Here is a 15,128-nt window from a genome sequence, read left to right as displayed (position 1 = left end):
ATCTTTTTTTATTATTCTTCTGATAATCTTATGATAGGATTCCCAAGTCATTGCAACATGTATGCAGTCTATTGCTCCAGTCTCCACTGCTCTAGGGGAACACGAGGCAGATTATGTTAATAGGAAGTCCTATCACAGCCTTAATGTTCAGGTAGAGATGATGTGAATATGTGAGATGATTATTTTCTGTGAGATGAATCTTTAAATTAATAGTAACTTTAACAGATATAACAATGATCTACTAAACATTTCATCTGCAGACGACTTGTGGTGGTCATGAACATATGATCAAGTTTGGATGCCAAATGGCCTGGCTCTCAGTAAAACCAGAGTGAAGATAGAGATGACCTTTGGCATCCTAAAGGCACATTTCAACTGTGTTCGGCGCTTCAGTGTCACCAGAGCGGGCATCACAGATAGTGGCTGTATGTGCCATTCTGCACAATATAGCCACCAGTAGAAAGGAGCGAGAAACAACACAAAACCAGCTTCTCCCCGATGAAACTGACCCGATCACACTTGACCACCCAGCTGGTGCAGATGTAGATGCAATCACCATACAATATTACACTTAATAAAAGCACACTGAAACTGCAGATATGTCTCAAACTGTTTTATTGGTTTTGTGGGATGGGAGGGAGAAAGAGAGCAAGAGAAAGTTGCATTAATAAATATTCATACTAAAGTGTTACTTGGTTAAATAAGTTATACTAATATATATATATATATATATATATATATATATATATATATATATATATATATATATATATATATATATATATACTGAGATCAGTTTTATCCAGCAGTTTGATTTTGTTTGGAGCCTCCTCAGCTCACAGTCAGCTCCTTTAGTGTGCAGTCTAGTTCAAGTCTCCTTTAGTGTGCAGTCTAGTTCAAGTCTCCTTTAGTGTGCAGTCTAGTTCAAGACTCCTTTTGTACAGGGCCCTGACTGAGTCTGTTTCCACCTGAAACATAATTCCACCACAAACATGATCATTACAAGTTTTCTGGAGGCTCATCAAATCACAAAAAGTTCCTTGACTTCCTACAAACACAGGACTGACTGTAATTTATGTCAAGGGTTTTAAATCCTTACACATTTCTTCTGAAGCCCATTGAGGTAGAGGCCTCAGTTTCTGGGTCAGGTTGTGAAAAATCCTACAAAAGAGATGTGTAAGGGCCAGTCTCTTTTTTATGCCACACATTCAAATGTTTGCCATAATAAAAAGCCCAGTGCATTCACATCAGCAACTGTCTGAGAACACACAGACAGAGTGTCTTCATCATTTGCTTCACCCTAATAGTGTGTGTGTGTGTGTGTGTGTGTGTGTGTGAATGTGTGCTAGCTTCAACAGGGACACTGTATTTCCCTGCAGAACATACAGTCAGCCATATTTAAAACTTAAAAAAAGTAGTAATGTATTGCACACGTACCCAGTGTTACTTGCTTAGAGGAGCCAGCACCAGGGTCAGATTGTACAGCACCTGTAATCCCATCCATAATCGGCCGTCCCTTATTGCCTACTCAGAGCCAACTCCTCCGCCACAGTGTATTCTGGTTTTCTGAATTTAACTCTTTTTTTCTGTTTGCTGCAAACAAGTGTGATAAAATGTTCACAAAAGTAATAAAAGGTTGTGGTAAATACTCTTTGAATTAACTCCTTGAAATAACCTTTGAATTATATTTTTATATTTTGTCTTTATCTGCTGCCAAGAACATTTGGAGTTGGGGTTGCATCTAAAAATCTAAAAATCAATGAATATTAATCTTTCTTAGTACATACATGCACATTTTTTATATATTATAAAAATAAGCTATAGGCTATATTACACATATAGGCATACATATATACATACATAATTTTACATAAATATAGAACGTATTTGTTTAACTTACACATTAACAATCAGCAATCTTTCTCCAACAGTCTTCTCTTGCTTTGGCAGCAGAGAACGTATTGTTTCGAGCTTGAAATACATATTTAAATTCATCGCAATTATGAATGATTATCTCTTGCTCCTCTGCAGAAAAATATATCGCTCTCGCTCTACCCGCGATTGGTTGTTCAGTGTCGACGTCACTGTTTTATGTGCACGCGCGCGTGGAGTAATCATAGCTTGAGGATCAAAGCCTGAGTTGACAAAGAAAGTTGATGAGCTGCATCATGGTACCAATAAAGCCTGATTGCATCGGTTTGGTTTTGTCAACTCAAAACTAATCCTGTAACCCCGAGTTTGTTCAGCTACCTTCATGGTACAGGCCCCAGGTGATGAAATCAGGCTAGGAAATATGCCTTTTATTTCTAAATTATAACAAATTTTGATCTAAAAAACATACTAACATTATAAGGGCACCCCAGGAAACATAATAAAATAATAAAATAATCCATTCTACGGCACCTTTAAATGCTCTCAACATCAAATTCTGAATGAAACTGATCATTAAAACAGTGTTGAAATGGAGAAGCTCGGCCAAAAATAAGATTTAAATCAGTATATCATGAATGTTTGTTTCTGAAAATCGTCGTAATAAAATTATGAGCAAAGATACTAAATGGTAAGATGGAGTATCTGCAGTCTTCAGGTAAATGATCTGGAGTCTGTTTGCATATTCGTCAGATGCTTCAGTGTTTATAATGCTGTGAGTTTAACACTTCATCATTGACACCACACAACAATCTTCATCTGGACTCTGATAGCGATTGCTCAAGGTTGGTGAAGCACAAGTTTAAGATGAATTAATTTCTTCAAGTATATTGTCAAAGCTTTGAGTTGATTTTCTTCTTGTTGTGTTTCAGAGTGTAGAGGACAGATCACTGTCACTCAGAGTCCCTCAATGACAGCAGCTCAACTTGGACAAACAGTGAAAATCAACTGTAAAACCAGCAGAGGTGTTTACAGTTGGGGCGCGAAATACTATTTAGCCTGGTACTTACAGAAACCTGGAGGAGCTCCAAAACTCCTGGTTTTTGATGCGGACGTCCTCCAGTCGGGAACTCCATCTAGATTCCGTGGCAGTGGATCTAATAGTGATTACGCTCTGACCATCAGTGGAGTCCAGACTGAAGATGCTGGACATTATTACTGTCATAGTGCACACAATGGTCCAACGTTTCCACCGTGATAAAATCTCGTACAAAAACCTCTGTCAGTCAGAGTCACGGTGATGAACTGCAGCTGCTAAAACACCATCACACACTACTGCCACACAGATTCCAAACACAGGAACTACACATGTGCTCAAACTGAAGACTGTCTCTATTAGACTGTGACAGACGGGTTTGACTCAACTATGATTAGAATCGGAGAAAACAGAGTGTGTAAATTGATATGAAATCAAACAAACAATAATGGCGTCATGTGTCATAACAGCTGGCGGACATCTTTAACACTTCTCTCTCACAGGAAACAGTCCTCCAATTGTAGTGCCAGTTCTGAAAAACAAACACAATTACAATTAACGATTTCATTCAGACCCATGGCACTTACACCGGTTGCATGTAGTGTCTGGAGAGGCTGGAAAAGTGGACCCTCTTCAGTTTGCCTACCGCTCGAATAGATCAGTGGATGATGAGGTGACACCGGCAGCTCACTACATCCTGCATCTGGACACTCACAATACGTTACCGGAGTACACTCAGACACGGAGGATGACACACAAAAGGAGGTTTATTAACAACAATAGAGCTGATCGTGGTGAGCAGGTAAGCAGTTCAATAGTTTCGTTGAATCGGGCAGTGAATGGAATGTCTTTTCTCACAGGACCGGATCGTGGATAGATGGATGCACACACCTCGCTGGATGAACGGATGCAGACCTGATGGACATAAACAGAGGAACGGAGGAATGTGAAGATGCTGGAGAGGAATTGCTGGAGAAATCACAGGAAGTAACGTTGGAGATAAATCGCTGGAAAAACAAGGTACGAGTCAACTTCGTTAGAAACAAGACGGGACCATGAGCTGGAGCGAGGTGTGTCCTTAAATGGTTGAGATGATTGGCTGGTGCAGGAACCTGGCAGATCTGTGACACAATACACATATACAGCTATTATTTCTGGATTACAGAGGAGAGCCCCATTCTTCCCAGCCACTTTCATATTTACTGCTAAATGCAGCTGTTCTCAACTAATCAAGCATAGCGTTAGTTCTGGCAAGTTAGTCAAGCTTGCATCAGCTGACTCTCAGCTGATCCACGTCTACTTTTGGGATATGACATCTCTACCGACAGCTCCTCCTCTCGTCCAGTCAGGACTACATTTATATATGGGGAAGGGGTATCACTGATCTCCCGGCTTGCGCATCCATTAGAATGCATGGATGCACAAGAAGTTCTTTTAGTTCTTTCTTTTAGTAAACTAGTCTTTTAGCTTTTACTTATAAGCATTTTATCGGATTTCATGTTTGATAAAAGCAGCTTTTATGCAAAGTGAACTTGTATTTGACACTTTAGCACTGAAACTGATAATAGTGCAGACCATTAGTGCTGTGCGCTAAAATCAAAGGAGAGCAGCAAGAGACACATACATTGATCTAGATTAAGGTGTATTAATAACACACTTTTGGTAAGGGATTAGATACTGGGTGAGACCATTGAATCGTTACGTGATGATTATGTCATTATCAAAACATAACACCTGATCACATTTGTCTTGGCTTTTTTGCCACAGCAAATATGTCTTAAAAACACACGGTTATGGCAACCAAAGAAAAACTAATGTCAAAAAAATGTATTCAATTAAAGCAAACACTGATCTCCATCATGGTGACGTCAAACGATACAAATTATCATATAAAGCTCTCTTAAATCTCAATAAGACATGTGGCAGAAATGAAGTCAAAAGGTTAGTAATAAATGAAGCTGGTATTGTAATTTGTGGAATTGTTTAATCAGATCTTGAGAGATTTAAAGGGTTAGTTCACCCAAAAATGAAATTTCAGTCATTAATTACTCATCCTCATGTCGTTCCAAACCCATAAGACCTTTGTTCATCTTCGGAACACAAATTAAAGGATTAGTTCACTTCAGAATTAAAATTCACTGATAATTTACTCACCCCCAACGACATCCCAGACGTTCATGTCTTTCTTTCTTCAGTCAAAAAGAAATCAAGGTTTTTGAGGAAACCATTCCAGGATTTTTCTCCATATAATGGGCTTCAATGGGGTACAACGGTTTGAAGGACCAAATTGCAGTTTCAGTGCAGCTTCAAAGGCTCTACACGATCCCAAGCCGAGGAATAAGGGTCTTATCTAGCGAAAACATCGGTAATTTTCTAAACAAAAACGTGTATACTTTTTAACCACAAATGCTTGTCTTGCACTAGCTCTGCGATGTGCCACGCATTACGTAATCTGTTGAAGGAGGAAGTAGGAAATTTCCGATAGCACATGAAGGCAGCATAAATGATCAAATGCCATTTAAAAGGTCCAACGTGGCTCATTGCAGATTCAGAATCAGGAATTTAGCGATTTAGGGACTTGATTTAGTGATTTGGGGGATTTAAAAGGTCCCATGTGGCTCCTCACACCCAGGCTCAATATGAAGTATTTACCAGCAAAACTTCAAGTATTCATGTAACAAAATATAAAAGATGCACAAATAACGTATAACAAATAAAAACAATACAACAATCACTGTTGGTTAAGCAAATTGTCTTCATGATTGTATAACCATGAACATTGTGAACTGGCTCAGAAGACTAAACACTGAGTTAGTGAGGGCACTACAGTGGTAACATCATCACCGGGAGGCGAAATCAACAGTGGATTATGAAAACTGTGCCAAATGTTGTTCATAATGACAAATATCTATAAAATGACATATCAAAAAAATTAACAGTGGATGACACACCAAGTCGAAGTGCTATATTTTATTCCAGCTGCTCTTTTTCTGCTGATGTGAAAATGAACTTTTACATGTAGGCCTATAAAAATATGCTATACTTTCCTATATGAAAGGGAGTAAATGAACTAAGAGTGATGCATATTGTAGAGGGAAGTACAGGTAGACCAGGAGTCAAGGATTTTGATCAATAATTTTACTTAAATGAAAGTTGTTTGCAACATCAATAGCACAGTATGTGGGCCGTTTCTGCTTTACAGTCTCGTTCAGAAATACTTATAGTAAACGGGTAGCAGTGATTTATGAAAGAGTCCCAAGAGCACAGGACTCTAAATGGTTTACACATAGGTTCTGTTTACATCTGGTATTATCAATCCGATCACAAGTGGTTGACACTAAATACAGTTGTAAACAGAGTCTAAAATGTTTTGAGCTTGTCCACTTTCCACGACTTGCAAAGGTAGTCGAAAACGCGTTCAACCGGATTGCTTTCGTAGTGTAAACGCTCATGTGGTCGAATGCGTTCGAACAGCCACAAAAGACTGCCTACTCTCCGCCCACTGACTTAACGCATAACCATTATGGGAAGCGCGCTAGCCAAAAAGGATTTAAACTTTGTTGACTAAAGACCCAAGTTTGGTTTAAAGACGAAAAATGTACCAAGCACAATGTTCTCTCACCATTCCTGATTTTTAACACACACTCACAATGTTCAGCGTGGTCATGCGGCTGTCAAAGCAAATGAAAGTTGCTGCTCTCCCCATGTTTTTCCATCGTCTCCGTTCACGTTCATAAGTAAATTGAGCAAGCTTATTTTGTCCATTAGATCGAAAGATCTGAAAAGGCTCATACATTTACCCTCCCCTCAAAGAGATCAGGACAGAAGTTGTCAAAGTTGACAAAAGAGACAGATTAAAACGCCAGGTGTAAACCGGTATGTCTCAGTTGTTGGTAATGAGAGGGGAAGAGAGTGCCGTTCATTCTCCTCCCTCACCTACATTTCCTGCCGTTACTGAGACTCGAACCCGCAACCTTCGGGTTACAAGTCGGACTCTAACCATTAGCATCTTCCCCTAAGTGAAACTCTTCCCACATGGAGTGCAGTGAATCGACTTCTCTCCGGTGTGGATCCTCTCATGGTTTTTCAGATGTTCTGATCGACTGAATCTCTTGTCACAGTGTGAACATTTATAAGGTCTTTCTCCAGTGTGAATTCTCTGATGCAGTTTCAGTTCACCATCTCTAACAAAAGTCTTTCCACAATCAATGCACACATGATTCTTGACACCGTTATGTCTTTTCTGGTGTAATTTTAATGTGCCCAAGTGACTAAAACTCTTTCCACATAAAGAACACACGTAAGGCTTCTCCTTTGTGTGAACTTTCATGTGGTCCTTCAGCGCATCTGCCCTAAAAAATGTTTTGCCGCACTGATCACAGTGAAACGGTCTTTCTCCAGAATGAGAACGCAGATGCGATTTTAAACTGCATACCTTTCTGAAACTCTTTCCACACTGATCACATGTGTGCGGCTTCTCTCCAGTGTGGGTCCTCATGTGTTCCTTAAGGGATCCTTTTTTTGCAAACCCCTTCCCACACTGATCACATGTGTGTGGTTTCTCTCCAGTATGGATTTTCATGTGATCCTGAAGGCCTCCTTTTTGTAAAAAACTCGTCCCGCACTGATTACATATGTGTGGCTTCTCTCCACTGTGGATTCTCATGTGAAGTTTAAGACTCTGTATGTATGTGAAACTCTTCTCACACTGACCGCATGCGTGTTTCTCTCCAGTGTGGATCCTCATGTGAACCTGAAGGTTTCCTTTTTCTGTGTAACTCTTCCCACACTGATCACATGTGTGCCTCTCTCCGGTGTGGATTCTCATGTGTCTCGTCAGGCTTCCTTGTTCTGTGTAACTCTTCCCACACTGAGGGCAGGTGAAAGATTTTTTGTCTCTTCTTTTCAGTAAATTAAAGTGACTCAAAAAATGTTCATCAGTTTTGACATCATGATGTTTCTCCTCCGCCTCACTCTCCTTGTTCTCTTTAATCAGGTCTAAAATAAAAGTAAGAAAGGTTAAATTTTCAGTAAATCATAAAAATTTTGTGACATTAAAAAGTGAACCCTGATGTAATAGCATGAAGAAGTAAACCGCTATAAAGATTATTTTGATGCATTTATATAAGAAATCGGCCATTGATTGCCTTTACCAATACTTTTCCCATATATTTAAGCTTTTTTCTTAATCTGATATATATCCATTTCCAAATCGCTTGTCCTATGTAGGGTCACAGTGATCAGATTTGCAGGCCCTGCCTCCAGAGACCCAGCAGACAGCTTACTGTAAATACTGTAAAACAAGTTAGAAGAACCGGAGAGTCGCGTCAGGGCTTTCACAGCACCTCTGCTGATGTGAGGAAGCATGCGCAGTACGCTATTCAGTTTGCAACTCCCCAGAATGACAAAATAAGAGTCTAGGGCTGCAACTAATGATTATTTTTATAATAATTATTCTCTCAATTATTTTTTGATTAATTTATAAATCTGAAGAATTTCTTTTTATTATACATTATAATACATGAAAGAAATTAATTAAAGGGGGGGGGGGGGGGGCATTTTTTTTTGCTTTTTGACAAAAAAGCATTTGAATAAGAAACAAAAAAAAGATGCTGCAGCCAATGAGCAGGCGACAGGGGCTGGCTGCAGGATTTTGCTGATTTTGCTTTTGTATAATAATTTTCTGGACAGTTAGGGCCGGATTCAAGACAACAGCTTAGATTTCGGGACGTCTGGTCACCCTAGTCTCATGCCATAGGCAGGGAAACACCCTGGATTGATTCACACCAGCAGGCACGTGCACACATAGACATCAAAGGGGGCTTGAGCACCTGCCCTTTTTATTCCTGGAGAGAAAGTGCCCCTTTTTCTTGGGTTGCTTTTTTTTATTTTATTGAAAAATAATATATATTTCTGTTTGCGCACAGCTTCCCTGTCAAACAAATATATTTATTGAAGAATAGTATATCTAAATCAGGTCAGGAGTTCTGAAGCGCTCCCTCTCCCTCTCCCCGATTGTTAAACCCGATTGTATTATCTCCGTCTCTACGGTTAGAATCCTGTGAGTCCATAGCAACGCTCTGTTTTTCATGGCAACGGTCTGTTATACTCCGCACAGCGGTCTGTTATCAAGAAATAACAGACCATGGAATTCAACCAAGCCATGTAATAAAATAAGCTAATAAAATAAGCATATATAACCACCAGGTGATATGCTTTAGTTATTTTGTTTATCCTATTTACCTGCATTGCCCTGTTAATTAGATGCAAATGTGCGCATTTCAACTAGTTGACGCCTAATTTGCATACAGAACGTCCCCAGTTAATGACTTACATCAAGAGTCTTTCCCCCTGAAATTTAGAAATCTAAATTGGTGAATTTAGAAGAAATCTACAGATGCAAACAGATGGAGGATACACTCTAAAGAACGTAGTAAATCTGAGTAACTGCATCTGGTACATTAATAAATAAAACTGAGTAGAAATAAGTAAACATTAAACATTAAAAATAACAATATTTATAAATTAACTTTTTATTTATGAGTAATTTAACTTTTTTTTATTTCCTCTAAACCTTTATAAAATAGTATTCCATACAACCACAAATACATACTTGACATTGGCTTTTATTGAATTTTTACTCAATTATTTTGGGAAGTTTAATTTTAAAGTGTTATGTATTCTGATAACACCAAAATAATTAAAACGATGTAGTGCCTTGTGCAAAAATAAACAAATTATTAGTAAAACACGCCCCTCTGCTTGATGCAGTTATTTCGGTTATTCTAAATATGAAGAGTTCAGATGAAAAAGCCTCCAAGTGCCATCTGAAATTTCCTTATAATGATCATTTTTATCAAGCTTGTATGTTTATGTTCACTTATTTCACATTACTGGCAATGAAAATGACCTATTAATTGTCATTTAAGTTAAATTACTGAACTTGAAAAAAAATGCTAATTTTAGAAGAAAATTTCAGATGGCACTTAGAGGCTTTTGCATCTGAACTATTCATATATACTTGAAACTAGTAGCATAGAAAATGTTTTCAAAACATGCACATTGTGGAATGGTTTGCTTTGCTGCTCTATAAACCTAGTGAATACTAAGGAGACCATGGTTTCTGTGTGAACGGATTATTTTGTAGACATCTTTTGAAAATGAAACAATTGCGTGAGTTTGAGGAAGATAAAATTAATTAACTTTTTTAATTAATTTTTTAAAAAGGAAGTCAGAGTTGCGTTAATATATTATACTTTTTTGTTTAAAAAAAAAAAAAAAAAAAAACGTAATTATGAGAAGTGCCCTTTATTTCACTTGAGCCCCTGCCCCTCAAAATGTCTGTGCACGTCCCTGCACACCAGGTTCACAGATTACAGTGTTCACAGTAGAACTGCACAATTAATCGTTCAAAGATTGTGATCTCATCTCATAAATTACATTAATGTGCCTGTTTCTGTTAAAGGGATAGTTCACCCAAAAATCATCATTTACTTACCTTTTGAAAGTAACTTGGCTCTTCACATTACAATTGTATCGATTACATTGTTATGCCAGTAGGTGGCAACAAGTAACTGTTAAAAAAAGTATTTGTCATTTAATCATTAATTCAAGAGATTCATTCAAAAAAGATTGTAATGAATCCAGTAATCCAGTAATGAAACAAATCTTTAAGAGTGATTAATTGAATCTTCCACTCAAACTGATTTTTTTAAAACAATTAAATACACTTTTTTTATTGACTGTAGAAATTAAACATTTGTCAGAACCTCTAGAAAATGTAATTTTATTTAGATGTCTGTTCAGAATCGTGGGAGATTCGTGATCTCTGTTAAAAAACATATACAGTACCAGTCAAAAGTTTGGAAACATTGCTATTTTTAATGTTTTTGAAAGAAGTCTCTTATGCTCATCAAGTCTTATGATCCTTCAGAAATCATTCTAATATGCTGATTTGATACTCAGTTATTATCAATGATGGAAACAGTTGTGCAGTTTAATATATTTTTTTGGAATACTTTTTTCAGGATTCATTGATGAGTAAAACGTTAACAGCATTTATTCATAAAAACAGCATTTATTCAAAATAAAAACATTTCTAACAATATAAATCGTTACCATCACCTTTTATCAATTTAACGCATTCTTGTTGAATTAAAGTACTAATTTCTTTAAAAAAAAATAGTTATTGTTCCCAAACTTTTGAACGGTAGTGTATTGTTACAAAAGATTTCTATTCTAAATAAATACAGTTCTTTTTAACTTTTTATTCATCAAATAATCCTGAAAAAAGTATCTCAGGTTATAAAAAAATATTAAGCCGCACAACTGTTTCCAACATTGATCATAAATCAGCATATTAGAATGATTTCTGAAGGATCATAAGACACCAAAGACTGGAGTACTTGCTGATGAAAATTCAGCTTTGCATCACAAAAATAAATTACATTTTAAAGTATATTAAAAAAGAGAACCATTATTTTAAATTGTAATAATATTTCATAATATACTGTTTTTTGTTTTGTTTTTTAACTGCAGGCTTGATGAACATAAGAGACTTCTTTCAATAACATTAAAAATAGTAACGTTTCCAAACTTTTGACTGGTACTGTATATATATATATTTTCAAGTTATCCAGAATCGTGCAGCTCTTCTTCACAGGTAGGATAACTTGCATTGCTTTAATTATTAAAAATAGTGCTGTCAGCAAGCATGTATTTGTGATAAAATCCTAGAAATTAAAAAAAAAAAATTATAAATCTGATAACATGCCTTTCGAAGTGAACACTAACTAATTCAATAATGTATGAACTGTTTTATTAATTACTTTCCTGACAATTTATAATTATTCCAGTGAATAGGTAATTTACCTGTATAGATAAGTGATAAGTAGAAATTTGACAACCGCAAAAATGTTTTAATTATCATCGTGGTTACGCTCACAAAACCTTGCAATGTTGCACTGCCACGAAAGTTTATCCTTTTTATTTTAAGCCTTGCTTGATTAAAATACGGAAGTGAATTTAACTTGGTTCTTGTACAGTGTTCGGGCAGACAGCTTAGACCAGGAGTCAAAGTTGAAGTTTAATCAGTTGACAGAGAGTTTACTGAAGACCAAATTTCCAAAGGCCGCAGAAAACGAGTAAGAAAATCCAGAAAATCCATCCTCGAACTAACTCAGAATACAAAAACATTAGTACTTATAAGCATATGAATAATCAGTTGACGTCATTTCTACAGGTTCTGAAAGGTTAACAGTAATTCTTACCATTTACCAGTTACCATTCTAGCAATGTCCAAACATGGTGTATCTTTAAGCATGTGGTTATTTTAAAGAGAGCATATTTGACAGACAAAATTTTCATCTAAAAGCAATTATTTTAAGGGTCAAAGGTTTCAGGAGTCAGAAATCCTGCGAGGACACTCATCTGGGCAGCTGTTGACTCTCTGAAGTCAAAGCAAATCACTGGAACTGAACAATACATCCACACAGAGCAAACCTGAGCTGAAGGATCGAAGAGTTTTCAATAACAACCTGTGTGTTGTACTATAAGCAAACATAGATTGGTGTAGATTTATTTTCTTTGTTTTTTATATGTAGGTTCATAATCATTTATAATTATTAGTCATTCATGTAGTTGTCATTTGATTGATCATGTATTCATATTATTATATTTACATAATTTACTCATTTTATCATTGTATTATTATTATTCATCATTTATGTCATTATATGCTTTTATATTACTTGTTATTTCCTTGCTCTTGCAAAGCTCGCTATTTTTGTTCAATCTTATGATTGTGTGGTTTGAAGGGGTGTTTGTCTTCATGAGTTAGAGAAAAGAGAATATCTCAATTTCAAGGATTTTAAAGTCACAGGACAATGTCGTGAAGCAGTCATTTTCCATGTTTTTTTTCTTGGTATAATAACACTGGTTGGAATTGTACTGGACAGACAAAGTCAGAGCATTTAGTAGAGTAACATCTAGACGGAAGTCTGAGCATTGAAACAAACGCAACTACGATTATTCAATAAACTGCTCTTAAAAGTGATTTATTGTCATCACTTTATCTTCTGCTTCTGCTCTTCTCTGGCTTTCTCAGTCAAACTCTCAGGCTTATAGAATAATTATATCTTTTGGCATTCATTTGGTGCCCTGGTGAATCTAGATCTGATTTTTCTGATGTGGAGATTCATCCAAACTAACATTTTGGCACGATCTAACAGAAAAAGACTTCCACCCATGATTTGTCGTCACATTTCAACATATTGTGACAAACAATGGTGCTGTAAATCCAAAAGAGTTCCGTACACCAAGTATGCATATGTGTTAGTGGGTACATTGTACATTTTTCCAGATTCTTAGTCACTTCTCAGATTTAAACTACAGACATTACCTGTAACATTTCATTCCAGGATAAATGGATATAAGCAATGATTCCCTATTCATTACATAATAAGAGAGGGGATAGTAAATCCACCCCTTCAATTTATTTTTCCAATTCGTCCCATAGTATTTGCTACTTTAAAGGTTATTTCACAGTTCTTAGAACTGTTCTTCTAACAACAACCACTAAATATGATGAACTACTTCAAGTTTTATAATCTTAATATTCTTCAGTATCAATAATTAATCATTAATCAAGAATAAACACCAACCTCTTTGATTTTCTGTCTCTTCATTTTTTATTCTGCAGGGTTCTGGATCATCCATGTTCTCTAAACTCTATTTCTTCACTCGTAAGATGATCAAAATATTCCAACATTTGATTGGCGAATGCCTGTGGAGAATAGAAGTAGATCTGATAAATAAATAAAAAATCAATTTATTGAGTTTCACACTTTAAGCATTTATTGGATGTTTAACCATCCATCTATCAGAATGTAAAATAACTGACATTGTTTTATATTTAAATTAATTTAGCTTTTCACTTGCCTTTTTCACAGACTATAACACAATTAATAGAGTTAAAAGAGGTGTATCTTTAAGATCTCAAAAGTGTTGATCGCTTTGCCTTTCTGTTGCACCAGTGAAATTACTTGTGACCATTTACAAGTGATCTAAAGACAATTTTCAAGAGATCTTGAGGTGAAAACGGAACTTGTTGTCATGAAATAAAGAGATTATCGTTTTATCAATAACTTCACATAATACGAGTCGGTATAATTCTGAAAAAGACGATAAAACAGCACTATACTAGTAGTAGTATTTCTCACCCACAATCTGAGACGAGCAAAACATAAAAATACATAACAACGTTTTGGCTTCGTTTTAGTAATTTCTTTAACATTTACACAGTGACTTGACTTTTAGATCATGAGTAAGTTAACATTACATCAAGCTTTAAATCAATCATACAGACGAACAGACAAAAAAATGACCAGCTAACGTTACTACGCTAAATGTTTACAGTAGGCAGACGCCAGAAAGACACAAATAGCATAGCACAGAACTTGATGGGGGGAAGACAGAAATGAGCGCTAAAATGTTGCTAAAAAAAACTTTTTTTTATTGTTGTCAAGATTGTGTAAATAAACATAGCGCTGTGAATTACTCACCTCGACTGAGTGAGAGAACGCTGGTGGTGACGTCATCACTGCGAGACGATCGCCCCTTTGTTTGCACTTTTTTCCTCAATATCATGTACTAACAACATTGCGACCATAGGATTGCGACCAAAAATAAATATAATCACAATATGAAGATAGGAACAGGTGCAAAGGGGAATTACAGAAAAGAAAAATAAATGATTAAATAAAAAAAAAAAGGAAAAGGGACCTAGGGTAGGCTATACTTTTCAAGTCATATTCTTCTATTGTCCCTATACACTTAAATAGTGTATTTTCTTTTTATAAATATCTGTGATTAAAGCATCGATCAGGAAATAGTGATTTATCAGATTTGCTTTGTTTGAGCTCTAGTAAGGTTATGTCTAATTCACAAAGTTCACTATCTAAACACTATCAGTTGATAGGATGCTATTTCTTATCATCTGAAAAAAGAAAAAGATGTAGTAGGACACTGTAGAGTTAAATTTAAACCCCTCATTGGCTAATTTGTATTATGATTTGAATGTTCTACTAGGTTTACTAATAAACTGTTAATCAAATTTCTTTCTTGTCGCCTTTTCCAAATTAACGAAGTATGTACATACGGTATTCATTCTTTGTCGTGTTAAAATCCCCTTGAATAAAAATATATTTTGTAGGATAGTTAGCTT

At 36.1% G+C, this 15,128-nt stretch overlaps 1 protein-coding gene and 1 long non-coding RNA gene across 2 annotated transcripts; both read right to left on the bottom strand.

Annotated features, from left to right (window-relative positions):
- Positions 1 to 808: 808 nt before the first annotated feature.
- On the bottom strand, positions 809 to 2,302 carry LOC311085704. Its single transcript, XR_014606909.1, has 3 exons — positions 1,901 to 2,302; positions 1,438 to 1,593; positions 809 to 1,161 (listed from the first exon to the last, which is right to left on the bottom strand). It is a non-coding gene; the product is annotated as an uncharacterized lncRNA (long non-coding RNA).
- A 166-nt stretch (positions 2,303 to 2,468) lies between these two features.
- LOC311085655 (uncharacterized protein) lies at positions 2,469 to 14,529 on the bottom strand. The gene is made up of 3 exons (XM_084118220.1): positions 14,467 to 14,529; positions 13,567 to 13,688; positions 2,469 to 7,903 (listed from the first exon to the last, which is right to left on the bottom strand). Exons 2-3 carry the CDS (start codon positions 13,619 to 13,621, stop codon positions 6,921 to 6,923), a joined length of 1,038 nt encoding a protein of 345 aa, XP_083974346.1. The 5' UTR covers positions 13,622 to 13,688; positions 14,467 to 14,529; the 3' UTR covers positions 2,469 to 6,920.
- Positions 14,530 to 15,128: the final 599 nt, after the last annotated feature.

This window comes from Abramis brama (assembly GCF_963993115.1).
Source record: "Abramis brama genome assembly, chromosome: 6".
NCBI lineage: Eukaryota > Metazoa > Chordata > Actinopteri > Cypriniformes > Leuciscidae > Abramis > Abramis brama.
This window is presented reverse-complemented; position numbering and strand designations above follow the sequence as displayed.

Excerpts from the sequence above, each read along its gene's own strand:
- LOC311085655 (XM_084118220.1), bottom strand. The coding sequence starts at position 13,621 with ATGGATGATCCAGAACCCTGCAGAATAAAAAATGAAGAGACAGAAAAT. Across the intron at positions 7,904-13,566 it reads AGAGACAGAAAATCAAAGAG|ACCTGATTAAAGAGAACAAG; the intron begins GTTGGTGTTTAT and ends CTTTTATTTTAG.